Here is a 24,119-nt window from a genome sequence, read left to right as displayed (position 1 = left end):
TTGCCCAGCTGCAAGTCAGGAGAAGGCCTGGGCGGCACCTGAAAGAACAGTTCTTCAGAAAATGAAGGGCTGAGCGCAGGGCTGAGGGAGGACTGACGGATGCCCAGGGTGGGTCTGACGCTCACAAAGGTGCCCACTCCCTAGAAGAGATTAAAAACCAGGAGAAGGCATTCTGGGCTTCCACCCACCCCCTCCCTGGGGCTCCTGGGCCTTGGGCTGTGGTGAGCTTGCTCCCCCTGCTGTCCAGCCACGGCATCTGTAAGAAACAGTGCCCAGCCTGGCTCCTGCGGTCCTGTGCATCAGCCACCCTGAGCAGAGTCACCGCTAAGTGCTGACTCTGGGACTAGCCTGCTGAAGAGTTCCCACAGAGATTTGAGCACCTGAGGGATGCTTGGGTTCACCTCCCTGGGATAGAAAACTCTCCTGGTTGGAACAGGATCTCTCAGACACTGCTGGAAATTTAAACTGGCATACCTACTGAAAACCTTCATATTTTTGATTCAGCCTCACCTCCCCCAGGAAGCCTGCCAGGGCCACACTTCCAACCTCCAGTGTAATTTATATGTTCATTTTTTCCTGCTCTTGCAGAATTTTGCTTGTCTCTGATTCAGGTGAACAAGAAAAGTAACTTTTTTTGCTCTAATGTTTAACATTTCTATTTTGAACTCCAATTCTGCCAAGAAATTGTAGTAACTTGATTTCAGTCATTTCAGGGTTTTTCTCTGCTCTTTTCCTGGGATTGTGCACTAGAGGGAGGTGGAGGGAACGCTTACTAGCCAAGACACCAGGAACGTGGGCAGCCCCTAGGCCTCTCAGGCACCTGCTGAGATGTTCCTGGGCAGCAGCCAGGGGGTCCCCACCAAGAGGTCTGCGCTCCTGCTTGTGAGCTCCTTCACTGGTTACATTGGGATTCCTGGGAACCCCTCTGTGGCCCTGTCATTGCACAGGGGCACAGGATTTTCTGAAAGAATAGCCAAGGAACAGGGAAACCTGAACTCTTTTCATCCATTTCCTTCCCTCCACCTGGTGCCTCCCTGGAAATGAGGGCCCGGTACTCTCTGCTCTCACATCCCATTGCCTGGCCTACTCCAGTCACACCCCAGGGGCCCGGCTCTGGAAGCAGGGCCTACCTTTCACCTTCCCCCTCTGACTCGCCCCCTCCGCCGGCCTGGGAATCTCAGCCTGGGCAGGAAACCGTGCTCCCACTCCCCTCCCAGGTCTTTTGTCCTTGCCCCAGTGACTCTTTCCCTAACAATCCGGGAGGGCTTTTGAGAAACAAAGGCCGGGAAGCGACTGCTTTCATTCTGCTTCCTGCTCTCCGACTCCTTCCCGGCTCCCTGGAGGAGAGGACACTGGCTTCCCTGGGGAGAAGGAAGGGAGAAGGGAAAAGGTGAGGAGCCGGCCGGGTGCTCAGTCGGTTAGAGCATCGGCCCAGTACACCAAGGTCGTGGGTTCAATCCCAGGTCAGGGCACATATAAGAACCAACCGCCGAATGCAGGAATAAGTGGAGCAACAAATCAATGTTTCTTCTCTCCCTTCCTCTCTCTCTAAAAAACAAATCAATCAATCAATATATATTTTTTAAAGACAGAGGTGAGGAAATGGAGGAGAAATCTCCTAATGTTCTAGTCATGCCACCACCCTGCCCTGCACCCATTCTTGCCTCGCCTGTCCTCACCCTCCTGTCCCGGCGTGGGGGGTGGGGCAGTTGCGGAGGCCTAGGACAGGCCTGGCCTGCAGCACGTCCTCAGTCGATGAAGGCCATCAGGAAAGCGCTTAAGACAGCCAGGAAAAGCGAGGAGGTAATCTACTCTGGAAAGAGAGGGACAGAGACAGCGAGAGGCAGAGAGAAAACGAAGGGAGAGAAATCTGCCAGGAGAAACGGCCTTCAGAGAAACGAGCACACGGCTAGGAGCCGGGACACCGTCGAAATGGTGCTTCTACCTTATCCTGGGCGGCTCCTTCCACTGAGTCCGGGAGCGGGCGGAGACAGAAGAAATCCTGCCCTGCAGCTGATGCGGCCCTCGCCCTGGGAAACAGCCGAGGTGGTGCGAGCGTGGGCAACCGGTTCCCCTCTCCCTCACCTGTAAGGAATCCCCACACCGCGGCGCTGTGCCGAGGGGTGAGAGTAAGTGTGAAAGTGACATCGTTGCAATGAACCGAGTTCTTACTGAACTGGAAGGGGGCAGAGGGAAGGCCGAATGTTAGGGGCATGTCACCTGCCTGCGGGCTGCGGGTCAACGCTCCCCAGGGAGCCACCAGAAGGGACTGGACAGGGGAGACTGACGCATGCCCAGTAAAGTCTAGATGAAATAGGGAAGGCGCTTGTCTGTCAGTCACACCTGGGAACAGGTCACTGGCCAGAGTCGGCACGGCCACTGCAAGCACAGGAAGATTTAAGCTATTTAAACTCCTATCAAAATTGTATCTGCTCAGTAACTACTTATTCTTTGTTTATTGTCTAGAATATAGAGGCAGAATCTTTCTCCTCTGCTGTTTCCAGGGCCTGATACCTAGCAGGAGCTCAGTAAGGGTGCCGATGACAGAGGGTTGGGGTAGTGGGCAGGTCTATGTCAGGATGCCCCGCCACAACACGGTGGTTACTCTGAGGTCAGGGACAACACTAGCTGTACAGTCCTCCGGGGGCATACAGGGCTCTCAACGGTGACCTCCACAGCTGTCCGCCCAGCCAACGGGCATGGCCCTTTGGGCAGATTTGTTCTCTGAGCACTGATCTCTGCCCACATGCTCTTGAGCCGCTGGCATTTCTGGCCACTGCCCCACCTAGGCTGCCCTTCCTCGGCTCTGCATTTACTCACCGCGTGCCTCCTCCGCCAGGCCCTGGACCTGCCCTTCGGACCTGGAGATGGGGTGGTCCAGGCCTGCCACCCCTCTCCCTGGTCCCACTGCCCCCGGGCCTGAGGCTGCCGTCAGACTCATGGACCGGCACGCCTCTGGTTCAGTGAATCAGGCAGTCCCAGCCTTCAGACCAGGTTGCGGTGAGAAGGGGGCAGTTGCAGGGCCGGACTCTCCTTTTATAAATCAGATGCCACAGTTTCCTATAGTCACATTCCCTTGGCGACAAAGCCAGGACTCAGGACAAGGTGGGTGGCCCGGGGCCACTGCCCTTTTGCCACACCTCATGTAAACTCTGTATATCCACTCTCTTCTAGGGTAAAACAGGATGATTTATGCACAAGTTACCTCACCACAGTGTTGTCAGTTTCAAAAAACAACACAGAGGAAAGTGCTCGTGAACTGAGTGCCGCTGGGCTTCCCCGCGCCTCGCCCTGTGACTGCAGCAGGCGCTGGGTAAACGCTTCCGGGTTGGGCTGCTCTCAGGCCCACGGGGGTCCTGCGGGGCCTCCTCCTGGCCCCCAGCTCTCGCTGCGCCCTTCGCCCTCACCTAGAGCACCAGGTGCTCGGCCATGGCGCCGAGCTGCAGGGGGAGGCCGCCTGCCCGCGGGACATTCACGGCCCAGTTGGGAGAGACTGACAGGGCAGCAGACGAAACGCAGTGACAGTGCAGGCCCAGCGTGCCAGGCTGCCATGGGAACCGAGGGCGGCAGCTACGAGAATGAACACAGCCCCTACCTCGGCGCGTCGCTCTCAGCTTTTCAAAGAACTGGGTGTGAAGGGCGGGGGCGGGCGGTGGGAGACAGAACACTGAGAAATGGAGCTTTCCAGGGCGCGTCCTGTTTTGCTCACACTCCACAACTGTCACCTCAGCTGAGCTCCATCAATGAGAAAAAAGAAGAAAGGCCCAAAGACAATCACCCACCCGTAAAGGAGGATTTCAGCAGCTCCGCGGCGCAGTCACTTCTCGGTGCGTTTTCAGCAAGGCTTTGCAGCGTCAGAGCATGGAGAGCCCGCAGGCCTGCTTCCAGGGGGAATTGTCACCTCCTGTGAGCGAGCCTCCCACAGCCCACTCCCAATGTAGTGCCCAAGTGACGTGACTTGTCCAGGCAGAGGGAGTTTAACCCTGGTGGTGGGTCGGCTCTTAAGAGCGATACTGCTGCAGGAGGGGGTAATTAGTGGTCACAAATGACCCCAAATCTGTGCCTTAAAACCAGAGACTTATTTTTGCTCTCACTACATGTCTGTCCATGGTGAGCCTCTGCTCCCTGCCATTCCCACCTGGGGACCCAACACCTAGAGGTGCACTGGGGAGAGGGAGGGTGGAGACACTCTGGCTCTCGAAAACTTTCCTGTGGCAGCGACACTACAATCTATCAAATCCACTGGCCAGAGCGGGTGCCGTGGCCATGCCCACTTTCAAAGGGGTAGGGAGTAGTTGGAACAGAACCTGGTCTGCTGCGACGTTCACACAGGAGGCAAAGAGCATGGGCTCCATCCCTGCCAGTCAACTAGGGTCTCAAGGCTTTCCAGGCCCCACTACAGATGCCCGACTCTCTCCCCCCATCTCTGGCTTAACTCCCTGAGAGAGAATGGGATGGGGCCAGGGAATTAATATCACTCTAGTTTGGGCTAGACTTCCAGATGCTGCTTGGGGCAGTGTGTGTGTGTGTGTGTGTGTGTGTGTGTGCGCGCGGGTGGGTGGTATGTGGCATGCATGTCTGTGTGTGTTCTTCAAGGCTCCTGCTGGTGTGCAGAGGTCACATGGAGGGACCATGTGATTCCTGCAGGAGACTTTTGCTTCAGGAATGGCTGAGGCCTTTTCCCGCAGCAGGGGTTGCATGGATTTGACAGGCCCCACTCCTTGGGTACTTAAAGATATTAACCTAAAGGTTGGCTAATCCAAAAGCAGTGATTCTCAAATTTTAGGGTGGGCACAGGTCACCTCAGGGACAAGCCTGTGAGCAATGCAGCTTCCTGTGTCCTGCCCACATGCCATCTGATTCAGTTCTCAGGTAGGCCTTGGAATCTGCATGTAACGAGAGACCCCGGTGGCTCAGAGCTTCCTTTTCTGGAAGCTGATCGAGTTTCACTCTCCATCTTTCTCTTCTTAGAGGAAGTCTTAGGAAGAACCCAATTTTCAGAAGAGAGCCCTCAGGCCAGCATCATATCCCTGTATGACAGAATGACAAAGCAGTGACCTAGGGACTGAGATGCTCCAGTTGGGGCTCCTGGGGGCCCCACGTGCTACTGCTTCCAACTGGTTCAAGTAGAATGCCCCAGCTGGGCAGTGGGGCCCTCTGGGGTCTCCAGAAGCTTTGACACTTCACAAAAGGGCGCTGCTGTCCCAGGGGTAGGGACCCTAGGTGACCCCTGCTTCCCCAGTGAGGCTGCAGCCTTGCCAGGGCAGCACTGGCTGTGCATTAGGGCTCAGGCGTCTTATCCTGGTCCCACCAGCAATAGCTGTGTGTCCACGGGCAGTCTGCTTAACTTCTCTGAGCCACTGCTTCCCGTCTGGACCAATAGACTAATACCTGCCTTTCTTGAACGGGTTTTTGGAGATTAAAGGGGATAATGTAAGGAGCCCCTGCTCCTGGCACCAGCGCTGCGATATTGTTCTGTGGAGGGAGTTCCTCTGAGGGCCTAGGGAAATATGAAAACTGCCCACCTGGGTGACACCAAAAGCCACCCCTGCTACCACTGCTGGGGAACAGCCCAGCATTGGCCCAGTCGGGGGGCCATGGGCCATAAGCCTGCGGCTACTACACCGCAGCGACTTCCTCCTGAGGCACAGGGCATCCTGCCTGCTGGGCCTCCTCTGCTGTTTCTAGGCTTCTAGCTCCTGCCCTTCCCCTGGGCTGTCAGATCTGCCTTCCTAGATCTGAATAATTCAGCAAATCTCCCCTTGCTCAACTGAAAATCTTATCATGAGGCAAAACAAAATCGATTCATATGTATGCAAGCATTTTCCCAACAGCTGTCATTGGCTTACGCAACAGATGGCTCTTGACATTCATTTGGCCGGCAAAGAGAGCCTTAGATGCGGGATCCAAAATGGATGGAGCGGGAGTTAGGAAATGAAGGAAGCTATGGGTCTGCAGTTAGGAGGCGGGCCAGGGTCATAGTAGGGCCACTGTGACCAACTCCCGAGGCGTCCCTGAGAGCTCGTGCCTTTCTGTAGCCAGGACGTCTGCACAGGATTCCTCTGCAGGGCCTGAGTCCTGAGCTCAGACTGGGTCACCTCACAGGACAATGAGTGTGCTATCACGCGGATGTGGACCTGGGGTGAGGGCGGCCTCTAGCTGCTGCTGGGAGCAATGTCAGAAGGTGCTGGGGCCCCCTTTGAGGTACCCTTTCCAGATGGGACAAGACTGGGGTTCAGAGGCCTTGCACCAGCAGTCAGGTACCGGGAAGGAGGGTGGGGGTGGCCCTGTGGCTGCCCAGGGAGAAGCCCCAGGCTGGTCTGGGAGTCAGCCATGTGACTAAGACTTTGCCAGGGGGTTGAGGATGTTGTAGAGGGCAGATCCTGGCTGACACCACAATTTCCTGAGCCATTTCCAAAGGTGCCGCGGGGTCCACTTCCCAACCACCATGCCTCGGTGAATAAAGCAGCTGACTTCCTCAAGCTGTCACTGTGCAGGACACTTCAAAGTGCTTTACAAACACCACTTATTACATTCTTAAAAAAACACCCCAGGAGTGGGCATTGTCACATTCCCACTTACAGACCAGGAAACTGAGGTACAGTGAGGGTAACATGCCCAGAGCCAGGATCTTAACCTCAGCCTCCAGGAGTCTGGTGTGAGGCCAAAGGCTGCCTGGAGTGGCCCAGATTCGCCCCCTGGCAATGGCACCCGGTTGCACCAAGCCTCCTGGGACCCTGGCTCCCCCTCCTTCCTGCCTCAGCAAGTCGACAGGACAGGTCTGGGGCTGCAGCACCTCTCACAGCAGTGGGAACCTGTGGGGCCTCCCATGCTCAGCTCCAGGAGCAGGGGAGTGAAGTCGGAGACCCAGGAGCATGAGGGAGGCCCTCTGGTGGGAAAAGGGCTGGGCCCTCTGTCACCTCCATTAGCCTTTGTTCTGAGCAATCTTTGGGATGCCTTACAGACCATTTTCATTCTTACTCTGCCTCAGTCAGGGAGCTAGCAAGCATCCTGGTGGGTTGAAGGGCTTCCCTCATCATCTTCATCAGTAAGAGGAACAACAGTGTTCCCAAGGAGGCCTCGCCAATAAGGAAGGAGGGACGTCCAGGAGACACAGAGGATGGGACTTAGCGCCTGTGAGCTCTGCAGCAGGGAGAAAAGGGCAGAGGGGGCGCCCCAGCCACCCAGCCACCGCACCCGAACCCGGGAGACATTCCTGACCCAGTCTGCCACCAACTTTCACCAATACTGCCTTCTAAATGATGCTTCTTTCCATCTCCATTGCCACCGTCAAGTTCAGGCCACCATCACCTGTCCTGTGTTACAATGGCTCCCCCACCAAACTGGTCACTCTGCCCTCCCTCAACCTCTGGTCCACACTGGAGTCACTTACTAAAATCCAAGCATGACCATGGCCTTCTCTTGCTATAACATTCTCAAAGGCTCCCAAGGCACTTACAATAAACCCTGGGAATCTCACCGTGGCCCACAGGGCCCTGCACACTCTGTCCCTGCCAGGCCCTCAGCCTCCTCTCTCCCCACACCCTCCCTTGCATTCTATGCCAGCATGCTGCGCTTTTGTTGTTGTTGTTGACAGTATTACAGATGTCCCCACAATTGGAGCAGTTATTAATTTATTGCCTCTCAACTCCACATCCATTCTTCACTGCCTGCTCTGAGGAAATGGAGACGGACATGCTAAACGTCTCTCCCAGCAGGCACAGTGTTGACTTTTGTTAGGAGCAGGCCCTGGAGGGACACTGGGCAGGGCTGGACTTTTCATGGTTCCAGTGTCTCCTCTTGCCAGGCTCTTGCAGGGCCAGAAGTTTCTCCAACAGTGGGCTCCTGCAGGGTGTCAGCCTCCTGGGTGTAGGGACCCTGCAGTTGCCCTGCCACCCACCCCTTCAGTGGCTCTGCAGCAGAGGGCTGCTGAGGAGGCCCTTCCCCACGGATCCCAGCATTCCCTCAGGTGGCTTTGTATCAAGGTCCCAAGTGGGATGCCTGCTGTGGATGTCTTCCTTGTTACCCCAAAGGGTAATAGCAAGTTCTGCCAGTGTGGCACTGGCTGAGCAGCTTCCCTGCACCGTAAGCCAGGCTGGCACCTTGTCCAATGAGGTCTGCATCTCCAGCTGGGCAAGGTGGGGGCTGTTCCTCACGTACTCCTAGAGTTTTCTTGATTTCTTACATGCTAATCCCTCATCACTCCAGTCCCCTGTTATAAAAGTAATGATTCCTTATTGAATAATAATTCTTCATATTGAACTTTCCTTGTTCAAATTACTGCGTGGTATCAGTCTCCTGTTTGGGCCCTGACTGACACAGAGCCACACCGACTGTCTCATTTCTGGCTTTTGTTCAGGCTAAGCACATACATGGCCTGTTTCACCTGGCTAACCCTCTATAGTGGCTAAAAGCGTGACTACTAGAGCCAGACCACCTTTTTCAGATCCCAAGTCTAGCACTGGCTGGTGGGAAACTTCCTACTCTCTTTATGCCTTGACCTCTCCACCAGTAAAATGGGGTTAACAGGATTGTTGTGGGGATTACATAAATCAATATATATACAGGGTCAGGCATATCACTGTCTTAGGTCTTTGATAATATTAACATTAGCTTCCTTTAACTCACACTTAGGGGTTTCAGCACCAGGATCCGCTCTTCTGCGAAGTCCTTCCTGCCCGCCTCCCTTCCCAGGCTGTCAGGCGCCCCTCCCAGTGCTGCCACAGATCTGCCCCTCACACTCCTTCACTGCACTGGCCTCACTGTGTTGTCACTGCAGGTTTACTTGCCAGTCTCTTCTGCAGGACTGCAAGCTCCATGAGGGCAGGGGTGTACTCAGGACCTCCCTGCACCTGACTGAGTGAGGGGCAACCTGTTAGTTCAGGTCCTCTGAGAAGCAGACACCGAGACAGGCCTACATGAGTAAGAGATGTGTTGGGGGAAATGCCTGAGAAGGGCAATGGGGGCAGGAACAGAGATGGGAAGAGCCTTCTTACCACCATGCAGGTCTGACACCTGTGAAGTAGGGCAGGAAGCAGGGCGGGTAGAAGGGTCTCAGATGTCAGAGTAGCTCTAACAAAGATCTGCCCAGGCCACTGGCACATCCTTGAGCCTTAGCCCCTCACTGGAGGATTCCTACAATTCGCTGACATGGGCCTGCATTAGCACTGCCACAATATCAGTCCTCGGCTGAAGCAGCCCACAGAGGCATGGCCTCAGTAAAAACGTGGTGGTGGATCTAGAGAAACAACAGCTGGGGCTGTCAGTCAGCTCTGCTCCCACAGCAGGTCTGAGCAGCACATTTTCATGACTGACACAGTAACTGACAGACAGAAGGTTGGCTACACCCCAAGGACACAGGGCCAAAAGCAGTGATGCCAGAATCTGTCACCTTGATGCAGGGAGAGGGGGTGGGCCCATGGCCTCCCTCCAAGTAAGTTTTTGTATGTATATATAAATATATGTAGTAGTAAGTCCATATATATATATATATATATATATATGTATATATATATATTGAATGAATGAAGTCATTCAAAATCAACCATAACAGAATTACTTTCAGTGTGTGAATTTCCTTCCAGGTCTTATCATGTTTACATTATTGCAATCATTGTACAATAGTAGTACTTTATACTTTTAAAATATTTAATATTTATAATTAACATTTCCATGTTTTTACCATAATCTTCATAATTATACTTTTTAGTGACTGAACAATATTCAATATTGTGGATGTACCACAATTTCCTAAGTCGTTACTGTTCAAGATTTCCATTATGCCTATTTTTTTCTATTATAGCTAATGTTCCTATATACATCTTTGGACATATACTATTTAGTTTCTGTTGGATTATAGCTTTAGGATAAATTTCAAGGTTTGAAGTTCTTAGATCAAAACTGCAATTTTATGATTATATCAAGTTTTGTCAAATTACTTCCTAAAAACATTATGTTAATTAATAATGTGTATTAGTTGTATATTGCTGCATAAAAAATTCCATAAACATAAGTGGCTTAATACACCCCACATTTATTTTCCCACTCTTTCTATAGATCAGGGATCCAGACATGGCTAGCTATGTCCTCTGCTTCAGGGTCTATCCCAGGCTGAGATGAAGGTGCTGCTGAGGCTGGGGTACCATCTGAAAGCCTGACAGGGGAAGGATTCTCTTTCATGCTTACATGATTGCTGGGGGCTGTTGGACTGATGACCTCAGTTCTTAGCCAGCTGTTGGTCAGAAACACCCTTTGTTCCTTTCCATGTGGGCCTCTCCAACACGGCAAATTGCTTCATCAAAGCATGCATCCGAGAAGATGATATTCTGCTAGCAAGACAGAAGCTAAAATCTTTGTAACTTAATTATAGAAGCGACATCTGCTTAATGTTGATGTATTTTATTGTTTTAAAAACAAGGGGAGCAAAGGAAAGGATGACAGTAGACCAAGAATACAGGAGCAGGGATCACTGGGAACCACCTTGGAAGCTGCCTACACAAACGTCAACAAGATCTTAGGGATTTCAAGATGGCAGCAGAGTAGGTGGAAGCTACACGTACTCGCTCCCAGGACCAAACTGGGATTACAACTAAATTAAAGAACAATCATCCTAACTAGCCAACTGAAGACTAGCGGAAGAGGAGTCTTATAACCAAGGATTTACAGAAGTCTGGTAGGAAGGGTGAAGATGCAAAAAGGGCTGACTCCATTCCCAAGGGTGGCTGAGGTTCCAAAGGTGTATCTCATCTGCGGGGGGTTTCCCCTGAGAAATGTAGCTCCTAAACTCCAAGCCGGGCTCCCCAGCCCACAGCACCAGAGCTTGAAAGAGGTGCCCACATAACATCCATTTGTGAAAAGCAGTAGGGGTTCTGTCCATCAGGGAGAGATGAGATCTGCTGTAGACACAGGCACCCTCTTAAAGGGCCAATGCACAAAATTTTGTTCACAGTCACTCACCCTGCACTCAGGCAGAGGGAGGGAGGAGCAGACTAGAGTTGACAAGGAGAGTTTGGGATTTGTGGCTCTGGGGAGAGAGCTGAAGGGACAGCCCCCAGGATCCCTGTGCTAGTCATTCTCCGATACCACAGTAGCCACCTTTCCTGCGTGGAGCAACCCCCTCAGTGTGGCATCAGCCTGGGGGAATTCAATTGTGCCACCCTCTGCACTCCCACTCACCCCACCCTGCAGAGCTTAGACGCTGCTGAAAAGTCCTCTGCCCGGGCTGGAGTGTAGACATCTGGGCAGACTCAGGGGGTGTCAGTGATTGAGTTGTCTGGCTTTGGGGTGGGGCCATTACCCCCACTTTCCCATTAACTGGACTTCTATTTCCCTCTCATGGGAGGTCCAATAAAACCACTCTCCCAGCTTCCAGCAGATCCAACCTCTGGGCTCTGGAGGCCCCACCCACCCAATTCCTAGTGGTTCCACCTTGCTGAGGTGGTGGAAAAATCTGGGACAGGCTGAGTCCTGTGGCTCTGAAGCAGGAACCATGTCTACCACCTTCCCTGAAGCCTGGCTGACACCTGCCCCTCATAAGTGATCCACCAGCCCCATCCTCCTAACTCCACCACAGGTTCTTTCAGTGATTGAGCCTAACAGACAGTTGGGAGGCAGAGGGAGGGGGAGGTGATCTTGTTGGGGTGCCTTGAGAATTTGCTGACCTGCCTCCAGACCCAGTTCTGGATAAAGCCAGCCTTGGTGTGCAGCTTTGTCCTTCCCATATGCACCCAAGCCCGGCAGAGCCAGCCGCAAACTGTGGATCACTTGAGCTCCAAACAGGTTGCTGAGGGCTGGGCACAGACAGTGTCTGACATTGGCTTGCACCAGAGTCTCACACAAGAGTCCCAGAAACAACACACCCAGTGGCCATCTTCAGACAGTATCAGAGCAGGATCCAATAAGCTTCACAAACAACATGTCCAAAGGGAGATATTGGAGGAACCAAACCCTGCTGGGGCGAATTCTGCTTTGTGTGGTCAGCACCTGCACAGCAGCTTGCACGCCATGGTCGGGGTTAAGCCTCAGGCTGGCTGATCCCACACACAAATGGGCCAATAGCAATCAAGACTCAATTACAACAGGAGGGTCCATTTATGGCACACAAGGGACATTCCTAGAGCGCCCAGCTCAGATGATCAAGGATACTGTGCCAGATTGCTATTGGCCCATATGATCTCACTTACATGTGAAATCTAATGAACAAAATAAACAGAGTGGAGATGGACTCATGGATACAGAAATCAGACTGACAGCTGTCAGAGGGGCAGGGGTGGGGAGCTGGGTAAGAAGGGTGAAGGGATTAAGCAAACAGGAAAAAAGAAGCTTGCACACAACAGTATGGTGACTGCCAGAGGGAAGGGGAGGGGATGGATGTAGGAGAGGGTAAAGTCATAAATGGTGATGGAAGGTGGCTTGACTTGGGGTGGTGAACACACACTACAGGTGATGTGCTGTAGGATTGTGTACCTGAAACCTATTTAGTTTTATTAACCAACGTCACCCCAATAAAGTCAATTTAAAAACTGCAATAAGAGCATATGCTTGTGCCAACTGCACCAAAACCTTACTTATACCAAATGTTCTAGTATTCAAAAATTACCAGTATAGTAGGTGTAAAGGACTATTTCCCATCTTAATGCTCTCTTCTCCAGTCTGGTATCTCCCCCTAGGGCCACCTGGATCCTTTGCTCTCAGCTGCTGCCAAGTAATTTCCCAAAAGGTGTCAATTGGTAGTAACTGGAACTGCCCTAACTGGGACTTGAAAAGCTGTAAGCACAGACTTGTATTAGGCAGCAGTGAGCTCCTAGTCTCAAGGAACTGCTGATATTTGGGTAGCAACTCCAAGACCTGAACATCTTGGTACTTGTATCACTTAAAAATACTAAAATTTAGGAAACCAAACCTCTTTTAAAGCTTACTATATACTCTCCCATTTTGCAAATTTTATTTCACTATTATTGTCAACAAAATGCTGTAAGATACATATTAATATCCCAATTTTGTAGATTGGAAACTCAAGGTCAGAGATGTGAAATCACTTGTTCAAGGTCGTTCTGCTGAAGTGGCAGGACCAGGATCTGAACCCATAGCTGGCTGCCCAGTCTGTGCTCTCTCTGCTCTTATCCTCAACTGGGGCCTCCTAGGGCTCCATAACACTGCTCTTCTACCCCATTCCCACCCTAGCACTAAATATATCTGGTGGCCCTTCCTCTTCAGTTAGCTGAAAGGGTCTCCCTGGAAGTTCCAGAAGGCTCTGCTCAGTGACCTTTTTTTTTTTCTCCCCGATAAGAGGTGAGGCTGGAAAGTCACCTCTAACCAGCATGGAGAGAAACACTGTAGAGGCCACAGTATGTTTGTGCCATGAAACCCTAGAGATAATTAGGGCAATATAAACGTAGGGTTTCAAGAATCAGATCTGGAGCCAGACTGCTAGCTTCAAATTTTGTTTCTACCACTTAGAAAACTTTATGATTTGGGGCAAATTTCTTCACCTTTCTGTGCTGTTTCCTTGCCTGTAAAATTGAAATAATCTTACCAACTACATGTTCTGATTTGGGGATATGTTTTTTAAAATGCCTTTAAGAACCCCGCAGCATCTGGGGCACAGTAAAGGCCCCATAAACATCACTAGAGGGGGGTAGTAGGAAGGCGGCCTCATTAGTTGAGGACCTACACATCCATTTGGGTCCCAGCCTGATGATGCACACGTGGGGACTGGGTTCCACACGCACGTGCTCAGCTCCAGGCATCGGCGCATGGGGCCCTGCACTGAAGACACTGGCTGGTGGGGACGGAAACAGTAGAGTAGGATCAGAGATGGGCAGAGCCAGCGCCAGCACCGTCGCTCTGTGTTCTGGCTATGTTCAGATATGCCTGTGAGTGGTAGGTGTTGTAGTTGTGTATTGATGTAGTTCTTTGGACTGTGAACATGTGGGGGGCATGACTCAATAGAACAACGTCCCCTAGGGATCCAGGGCAGATTGCTGATGACTGAGGCACACAACAGACATCTGAAAAGGAAGATGTAGGGCAACGTTCATAGGGTAACCTCCTGTCACCTGGCCCATCTGTGAAGCCCTAGAGCAGGCGTGGGGAACGTCTGGCCCGCAAAATCATTTGGTCTTGCCCTGCCAAGGCAACTGTAGGCGGGACTTGAAATTCAATTAAATCTAGCTTTTTTCATAGCTAATTTTTAAGTTGATAATTTTGTATGGCCTGTGAATGATGTTATAAATATCTTGGCAGAAAAAAGGTTCCCCACCCCTGCCCTAGAGCATGTTTTTTAATCTTTCTGGGATCAACCCCAACTGTGTGAGGGGCCCAACATATCACAGAATTTTGGAGGTCACCTTCCCCTAATGCCTCTTGGTATCCCTGTTTCCCTGAATAGTCATCTGAGCGTGTAGGAAGTGATCCTGAAGCATCTTGGTTTCCCCATTGAAATCAGCAATCATGGGAGATCAGGGACAGGCCCCATCCTTGCAAAGTCCCAAGTTGGGAAGACAGGACTGGGGTCACGTACCATTCATATGTCCAGCCAGCCTTACTGTAATTGCTCAGGGACTCTAAGGAACCAGGACTGTGATGTAGTCTAAGAGCCTCATTCAAGAATTTAAAAATGTCATGGAGAACCTCAGTGCAGAGCTGCAAACAAGACACAACCCTGCCCTTGCAGATAGCACATTTCAGCAGGAGATGCTAAGCCACTAACTCGAGGGCAACTTATTTAATTACAGTTAGCAGTTAGGGCCAGGGAGAGGTACAGTTGTGCAACAGGGCATGAATGGGCATGATTACTGGAGTCAGGCCACAGTCATCCTGTAGGAGAGCCTCAGGTGGACAGGGCCATGGCCACAGTAAAGGCCTGTGTGGGGAAGGAAGGGAAGTGCTTAAGGAACCACAGTACTTATGAAGCCACCATCCACAGAGCTGGCGGAAGTGGGGCGCAGGACAATTGGGGAGGCAGCAGGCCACTCTTCTATGCATCCATCAAGCCTGTGACAACACTGTTCCAGAGACCTGAGACGGGGCGCTCTTCCCACAGTAAGAGTCCGCCTAGGAGTGATATGGGGACCCAGGGGCTGGCAAAGAATGGAGCTAGAGCACTGAGTGCCAGTGCGCAGTGAAGGACCCAGCAGGAAGGCATGTTTCCCCATCCTGCTCTCTCCATTCATCTCCACCCCTCTGGAGATGAGACTTTAGCCTGAAAGCAAGGAGATGCCAGGGGAGGGGCTGCAGTGAGCGGGTTTGATGTTCATGTTGTAAGGCTTGAGCCAGGCTTGGGGATGTGTGTGGGGAGGCTCTGTGAGCCAAGGTTTGGAGGTAGGGCCACGTAAAGCATATGTGGGGACTGGGAACAATCCTTGAGTAGAGACAAAATTTGACATGGAATAGAGGAAGCCAAGTGAGCGGCCATTTTAGGGATCCCTCACCACATACAATGGGGTTCCATTATTTACCATCTGGGCAGGAATGGCTGATGCCACCATCTTGGTTCCTGCAGCACTGACAGTAGTTGGGGTGCAGGTGGGGTGTGGTGACAAAGTGGAACGCATCAAATTCAGAGAATACTTCTCCAGCCAAGATTAGGCGATCCCACGTGGCAGCAGCAATAGCAACTGGATGACATGCTGGGGGGCCCCTGAAGGTGGTATTTTTGAGTGGGGGCTTGTTCATCCATTCACTAACTCATCCACTCTTCTATGCATCCATCAAGCCTGTGACAACACTGTTCCAGAGACCTGAGACGGGGCGCTCTTCCCACAGTAAGAGTCCGCCTAGGAGTGATATGGGGACCCAGGGGCTGGCAAAGAATGGAGCTAGAGCACTGAGTGCCAGTGCGCAGTGAAGGACCCAGCAGGAAGGCATGTTTCCCCATCCTGCTCTCTCCATTCATCTCCACCCCTCTGCTCCCATCACTGTCCCCTATGAGCCAAGTTGATCCCATCTCCATTTCCCCCTCACCCCCACTTCACTCCCTCCCCTCTCCAAGCCCTGAGCATGTTCTGGACTGCATGAGACGGCTCCATCCCAGGGCCACAGTTCAGCAATGGCTTGCTCCTTCCCCTTCCTTTAGCCAGAGCTCCAGCCAAGACTCCCTTGCCACAGGTCTTGCCAGGTTGTAGCAACACCTCTCCCCTTCAGGCCCAGAGGCTCTCCTGGGACCCACCACACTCCATTGGCTGCCCAGCCCTCTCTGAGCACGCCAGCTGCACTGGACACACCACCCTTAAAGCCCCACTGCAAGTTCATATTTCCCAGCCACTGAGGCACACAGCAGCTTCTCATCTTGGCCTCTCATAGCTTTTAATCTCCACCACAGTGGAAGGAAACTGGGATCTGACCAACAGGCAAACCAGGGGGTGGCTCTTCGCTGTAAGCATGTTCACATCCTGCAAGCGCCTGTTGGTGAGACGTATCCTAACCCTCACAGCCCACAGGTATTCAATGACCAAGGAGGGACATCTGTTTATTTATGGCACACCCTTTCTACCAGGGAACCCCACAATCCTGCTAGAAGTTTACATCACCTCCATTTTACAGTGGAGAAAACCAAGGCTCAGATTCATAAAAGGACATGCCCAAGATCACTGGGTAAGAGGTGGGTTGAGGTAGAATCTAGGCTGTTTAATTCCAAAGCCTATGATTTTTCTGCCATTGGGTTGTGGGTGTGGAGGCACCAAGAGAGCCCCCGGGGTCAATGGCAGCATGGTGCCTGCACAAGCTGGAAATGTCTGTGAGATGCAGGCCTCAGGAGCGGCCTGGGTTGAGTGTCGCCCTCCACATCTGCAGCACAGAGTCCCGGCGGGTCGTGTAGGGTAAATGTTTGATGCGGAACCAATGTTTGGGAATGACATTCCCACTGGGCGTATACAGCTTCTCTCCAGGCGGGCCCAAGAGACTGCGCAGGGCCAGGTTGCCAGACAGAACCTTCTCATAGAACTCTACTCCACCCTGGGAATAGGCTGCAGACAGGGAGGCTGTGCGGCGGTCCAGCCAGGCTTCCAGGGCATGAGTGAGAGAGTCCGTGGAGAAGGCGTAAGCCACAAAGCCCGCCACTGCCGCCACCAGGTTGAAGGCAGCCCGTAAGTTCATGGGGCCTCCATAGAGACCCAGCGCATGCTTGGCACCCACACTCAATGCCCAAGTTCCTGCCAGGCAAGCTGGGGCTGGCAGGGCCTGCAGGGCAGCTGTACCACTCTCCAGGTACACCACCTCCCTGGCCAAGGCAAACTTCTGGGCATTATGGGACAGGGTCAGGGCATCTCTCAGCCGGGCACCTTCTGGGCTCTTCCAGTTCACTCTTTGCCCATGTACAACCACAGAGTGGTCAGTGTTGGTCACTGGGTCACCCAGGAAGCTAGCAGGGATGCCCACCACGGCTCCAGCAGGGAGTCTTGGGAAGCCAGCACTCACCGGATGGAAGGTGAAGGTAGTGAAGGCCTCGTAGCAATGGTCTGATGGGATGCCCATGTCGTGTAGCACCTCTTGGAAGAGTCTCTGTAGCTTTGGGGAGAGCAGGGCTGGCTGGCCCTGAGGCCAGTACTGGTATAGCCATCGAACCACGGGATTTGGGAAGAGGTGGTACAAGATTTGGGCCCCAAAGAGGCCTGCACAGGAACCCACCAATAGGCCTGTCCTGTGTCTCTGCACAAACGCTGCGGCCCGCCACAGGGGACCTGCCATGAATGCTGCTATTGCTACAAACCTGGGCCAAGAAAAACAGAAGTCAGTCAACAGTTTCCTGGGTCTACCTGCTGACTGACCACCCTCCCAGGGCACATCCTTTCTAACTAGGTCAATACAACACAGTGGTAGAGCCTGAGTTCAAATCTCAGTTCCATCTCTGTGCATCAGCCTCTCCATTTGTGAAACAGGCACGTGACAATGGCCCACTGCTGGGGTAACTGTGATGAGTAAATGAATGAACACACATAAAACAATTAGTGTCTGGCACAGCAGTGGACACCCCCGTGATAATATCTGTGATTATTACTTTTATTCCCATAGCACTAAGTACCCAACTGCCTCACTCCACAGTGAAGTGCTATGAGCACTAATTTACAGATGGAGCATATGTCAACTTACTGAGTACTACTGTATGCTAGACAGTTCTGACAGCTTTACATTTATTATCTCACAACTAAATGCTCACAACTCCATGACCTAATTACTACTTTGCCCCTATTTAAAGCAGTGAAAACTGAGGCACACACAGGTTAAGTAAATTGGTCAAAATTACAAACTAGTAAAGTGGCAGTTAAGGGCTGAGTTGTGTCCACCCAAATTCATATGCTTAAGTTTTAACCCTCAGAACTTCAGGATGTGACTATTTAGAGATGGGGCCTCTAAAGAGGTGATTAAGTTAAAATGAGGTCATTAGGGTAGGCCCTAATCTAATATGGTGTCCTTATGAGAACAGGAGATTAGGACACAGACACAAAAAGGAAAGATCATGAGAGGTGGCAAGCCAGGAAATGATCACCTACAAGCCAACGAGAGAAACCTCAGGAGAAACCAGCTCTGCTGACACCTTGATCTTAGACTTCCAACCTCCAGAATCATGAGAAAAATAAACTTCAGCCACCCAGTACTTGTCATGGCAGCCCTAGCAACTAATACAGGCACAGTATTTGAACACAGGTTGTCAGGCATTCACACCAAACTTCATTTCAGAAAAAATGTTAGCCCTGGCTGGGTGGCTCAGTTAGTTGGAGCGTCACCCCGTACACCAAAAGGCTGCAGGTTTGATCCCGTCCAGGTGCGTATGGGAGGCAATCACTGGATATCTCTCTCCCTTCTTCTCTTTTTCTAGAATCATTAAAAAAAAAAAATCCTCATGTGAGGATTTGAATTAATTTCTTTTAATGCCAAATTGCAAACATATACAAAAGTAGACAAAATATTCCATCAGCTTCAATCATCAACTCATGGCCAATCTTGTTTCATCTCTACTCCCACTCATACATATTCCCCCTCCAACTGGTTTATTTTGAAACACATCCTGGGCATTCCATTATTTCATCCATAAATATTTCAGAAAAATTTACAATCATTTAACTTTGGTTGAAGCTTACTATCTTTCTGTCTGTGAAAAGTGTTTGTGTGTGTGTGTGTGTGGGGGGGTGTGTGTTTAATTAGCAAGTAAGTTGCTGCAAATAAGAACGTAGGGTACTTATTTCAATAAAAAATTCCTAAAGTCACAAAACCTGGCCCCCTTTTCCAAAGAGGAAACTGAGGCTAGGCCAGGAAGGGGCCCGGCCGAGGCCGCGATGCCCCGGGACCACCAGCGCCAAGGCCGCGCTCCAGCTCGGCAGGCATCCCTCAGGAAGCTGGGAGAAGGCCTTTCCGCGGCTCCACCCGCGCCCGTAGGCGATGCCGGGACCTTGAACTCGAACTCGCCACCCGCAAGGGACCAGGGGAGGGGTTCGGGGCCCTGGGTCCGCACCAGCCCCAACCCCGCGCGCTCACCTGCTCCGCCGCAGCCGCCGCAGTCGCCGCAACGTGCGCGGGGGGCGTGGCCGGCGCAGGGCGCGCAGGCGAGGGCGTGGCCGGGGCGTGGCCTGGCGCAGAGCACGCTGGGCCAGCGCGGGGGTTCCGACCCGAGGGAGCGCCTTGGGGCTGGTCTGCGACCTGCGGCGTCCCGGCCCCGCGCCGGTCCCTCGGTTTAACTCTGGGACACGCGGCTCAGCGAGGTTAGGAGGCGGTTCAAGGCCGCGCCTGTGTCGGAGCCGTGCCCGCCGGACTGCCAGGGCCGCGCGCGGGCTTTCCTGGGTGGAAGCGCGCTCCGCCGCGGGGCGCTCCGGGCTCTCATACCACGTCCTCTGCCCAGCACCCCAGTTCCTCGCACGTGGTTCGCGCTGTGCAGGCCACAGAGCAGCGCCCCGTCGGTCACCTCGCCTTCCTGCAGCTCTCTCAGTAGGTCAGGGGCGGGCTTGCCTGTGCACCAGGCCCAGCTCGCACCTGTTTTTGTAAATAAAGGTTTATTGGAATATAGCCACGACCGTTCCTTTCACAGGTTGTCTAGGGCTGCTTTCCCCGGGAGGGCAGAGAAAGCCTGGCCCAGAAAAAAACTACAATATTTACTAACCAGTCCGGTCCAGAAAAAGTCTCTGCAGCCTTGCACCCCATTATTCCCATTTTATAGATGAAGAAACTGAGGCATTAAGCTTGAGCAGGGTGCCTAGCTCGCGTGCACCAGGTCAGAAGGGGACTCCTGTCCCTGGGCATTTCCCATTACAGCTTCTGCCTTCCTACAAATTCAACCCAGTGGGTCTTGCTGATCTTCCTAAGTGCGTCTGGCTTCTGTGTCTCTGACAATGTTGAAGTTGGCAAGAATTGCGAAAAGGGTGGACAATACAGGAATCCAGATGCTAAAATAATTCAAGAATGAGAGAGAGACCAGGAGGTGGGCAGCTAATAGCAGCAAGGACGGTGGTGTACTGGACTGGTCTGATGGAATGCATTTCAAAGGACCAGGGTTTGTGGAGAAGAAAATGGTCATGGGGAGTAAAGAGGACACCTATTCTACCCTGATTTTCATGGAACATGAGGAATAGAATGGTTTCACTTAAGGCTATGGTGTCCTCAGGCAAGACAGCCAAGTTTTGGTGAAAACAAGCAAGAGAAATGAATGTTCAAAGAAGGAGGTGAAGGTGAACGTTCAGAGGAGGAATTTGCTGATGATGGACCAAGAATTCTAAAGGTTACAGTGAAGTTTGGGAAGCCTGTAAAGGGTGGGTGATTGGGACAAGATTAGGGGATAAACAGGAAATAAATACAGGCATAAGCACCATGGACATGAATTCCAGGACATCTGTTTTTTTCTCCCCTATTATAAATGAAAAAATACACATAATATTTACCATCTTGAATATATTTAAATGTACATTTCAGTGGTATTAAATACATTCATAGCATTGTGCAGCCATCACCACCATCCCTGTAACTCTTTTCATCTTGTAAAATAAAAGCTCTATGTATCCATTATACACTAACTTTTTATTTCCCTGCTGCACAGCCCCTGGCAACCACCATTCTAGTTTCTGTCTCTGTAATTTTGACTACTCTTTTAAGTATCTCATATATGTGGATGGAACCATACAGTTTTTGTGTGTTTTGTAACTGGCTTATTTCACTTAGCATAATGTCCTCCAGGTTTATTCATATTGTAGCATTTCCTTCCTTTTTAAGCTGAACAATATTCCGTTGTATGTGTACAGCACATTTTACTTATTCACTCATCCACTGATAGACACTTGGGTTCCTTTCACATTTTAGCAATTGTGAAGAATGCTGCTATGAACATGGGTATACAAATCTCTCTTCAAGACCCTGCTTTCATTCTTCTGGGTGTATATCCAGAAGTAGAATGCCTGGATCATGTGGTAATTCCATTTTTAATTTTTTGAAGATCCAGCATACTGTTTTTCACAGGGGCTGCCCTATTTTACATTCCCACCAACAGTGCACAAGGGTTTCAATTTCTCCACATCCTTGCCAACACTTGTTATTTTCTGTTTGTTTTTGTTGTTGTTGTTTTTTTGGTATTTTTGTTTTGTTTTGTTTTTAATAGTAGCCACCCTAATGGGTGTGAGGTGGTATCTTGTGGTTTTGGTTTCCGTTTGATTTCCATTTGAATCATTTGATTCCTAATGACTAGAAATGTTGGACATCTTTTCATTCATGTGCTTACTTACATTTGTATATCTTCTTTGGAGAAATGTCTACTCAAGTCCTTTGCCCATTTTTTAAAAAAGATTTTTTATTGATCTTTAGAGAGAGGAAGGGAGAGGGAAACATCAATGCGAAAGCAAAACATGATCAGCTGTCTCCTGCACACCCTGTACCAGGGATTGAACGTGCAACTGGGCATAACCCCCGAGAGGGAACTGAACCCAGAAATCTTTCTGTGCACAAGACAATGTCTAACCAATTGAACCACACTGGCCAGGGCCCCTTTGCCCATTTTCGAATCAAGTTTGTTCTCCTGTGGTTGAGTTTTAGGAGGTCTTAATATACCCTGGATATTAATCACTTAGATATGTGATTTGCAAATATTTTCTCCCATCCTGTGAGTTTCCTTTTTATTCTGTGGGTATTGTCTTTTGATGCACAACATTTTCATGAAGTCCAATTTCTCTTATTGCCTGTGCTTTTGATGTTATATACAAAATGTATTTGCCACATCCAGTTTTATGAAGCTTTTGCCCTGTGTTTTTTTCTAAGTTTTATATATTACATTTTGGTGTTTGATTCAGCTTCAGTTAATTTTTATATATGGTGTTAGGCAAGGGTCAAACTTTGTAGGTTTGTGTTTTGTTTTTTTTGGTATGTGGACATCCAGTTTCCCCAGCACCATTTGTTGAAAAGATTGTCCTTCCTCATTGAATGGTCCTGTCATCCTTGCCAAAAATCATTTGACCATATTTTGAAGGGTTTACTGCTGGACTCTCTAGTCTGTTCCACTGATCTCTCATTATGCCAGTACCACACCGTTTTGTTTACTGTAGCTTTGTAATAAGTTTTGAAATCAGGAAGTGTGAGACCTCCAACTTTGTTCTTTTTCAAGATCGTTTTAAGATTCCATATGAATTGTAAGATGGATTTTTGTATTTCTGAAAAGATGTCATTGGAATTTTGATAGGGATTGCATTGAATCTGTAGGTTGGTTGGGGTTGTATTGACATCTTAAAAGTATTAAGTCCTGCCTGGCTGGGCATGGCTCAGCGGTTGAGCGTCGACCTAGGATCCAGGCGATCAGGGTTCGATTCCCGGTCAGGGCACATGCCCGGGTTGCGGGCTCGATCAGTGACTCTCTCATCGTTGATGTTTCTGTCTCTCTCTCTCCCCCTCCTTTCTTCTCTCTGAAATCAATAAAGATATATTTAAAATATATATATATATATATATATATATAAAGTCCCGAGCAGAAAACAAGATGGCGTAGGTAGCAGCTGTACCCGCCCCCTCCCGCAACCGCATCAAAATTACAACTAAAATACAGAACCACCATCACTCAGAGCCTTCCGAAATCTGGCTGCACAGAAGCCCTATAACCAGGGAACTGAAGAAGCATCGAGACTGGTAGGAGGGGCGGAGATGCGGGTGGATCGGGGCTGAATCGTGGAGACGAGGCAGTGGCCTGGTGCTGCGGGTTAAGCCCGGGAGGGAATCTCAGGGGTAGAGGTTTCCCGGAGGAGGGAGGAGGGAGGGGTCCCAGCCCCACAGCAGGCCCCCAGCCCAGGGCTCCAGGGCCGGGAAGAGACATCCCCACAACTCCAGGCTGTGAAACCAGCGGGGACTGTGGCTGAGGGTCGCGGAGGCCGCAGGAGCCCCAGCAGCTCCTCTAAAGGGCCCGGCACGGACTCACTCGGACGCTCCCTCTGAGCTCAGCGCTGGGTAGCAGCTTGAAAGGACCCGGGACACTCGGGGAGGAACTAACCTGCCTGGAATCCCGGCGAGAGCTGGAGGGCGGCTTCCTCTCCGGCAGAAGGGTTGGCGGAGGCCATGGCTCCTTTGGTGAGTCCTCCCCACACACAGCCTGCAGGCAGGTGCCATATGTGAATCGCCGGCACCTGACTCACACCTTTGGCCCTGCCCCGTGATCCCCGGAGGCCCTGCCCCTCCCCACCTGCAGCTCATCCAGGCCATTTCCAGGGGCTTTTCTGTGCAAGTGGCCTCTCAAGCCTCATGCTTAGGACTTTCCCAAAATATCTCAAAGCAGCAGCATGCCCCATACAGCTTGATAAGCGGCCCCAGGCCTGGCAGTAGCTTCAGCTGCATTGGCTTATAGCTTGGCCTCTCCTGGGCTCCCCCAAGCCCAGCCCAAGTAGCAGCCAACTACGGTTTGCTGTGTAGCTCATGCTGGGGGGGCCTAGGTAAGGCACTGGCACAGGCTGACTTTGCACCTCCCGGGAGGGCCCAGAGATAGTGCACTTGGTAATCAGCCTCGACCATGCTGGACTACAACCCTACCACATCCACGAGTGACACACTCAAGGGGTACACTTGAACACCAAAGCTCCACTGAAGTAAATCGTGCTCCTTGGGGGTATCTCCAGCACAGCAGCTCTTTGGCTGTAGTTGCAGCTGGTCCTCACAGCTGGCTGGCCTAGGGG

General features: G+C 51.3%; 1 protein-coding gene across 1 annotated transcript; it reads right to left on the bottom strand.

Annotated features, from left to right (window-relative positions):
* Positions 1–16,442: 16,442 nt before the first annotated feature.
* TMEM177 (transmembrane protein 177) lies at positions 16,443–18,844 on the bottom strand. The gene has a single exon (XM_016209801.2). It carries the CDS (start codon positions 17,683–17,685, stop codon positions 16,750–16,752), a length of 936 nt encoding a protein of 311 aa, XP_016065287.2. The 5' UTR covers positions 17,686–18,844; the 3' UTR covers positions 16,443–16,749.
* Between the last annotated feature and the right edge of the window lie 5,275 nt (positions 18,845–24,119).

The sequence above is a fragment of the Miniopterus natalensis genome, chromosome 8 (assembly GCF_054644295.1).
Source record: "Miniopterus natalensis isolate mMinNat1 chromosome 8, mMinNat1.hap1, whole genome shotgun sequence".
NCBI lineage: Eukaryota > Metazoa > Chordata > Mammalia > Chiroptera > Miniopteridae > Miniopterus > Miniopterus natalensis.
This window is presented reverse-complemented; position numbering and strand designations above follow the sequence as displayed.

Coding starts and splice junctions, on each gene's coding strand:
- TMEM177 (XM_016209801.2), bottom strand. CDS start 17,685: ATGGCAGGTCCCCTGTGGCGGGCCGCAGCGTTTGTGCAGAGACACAGG.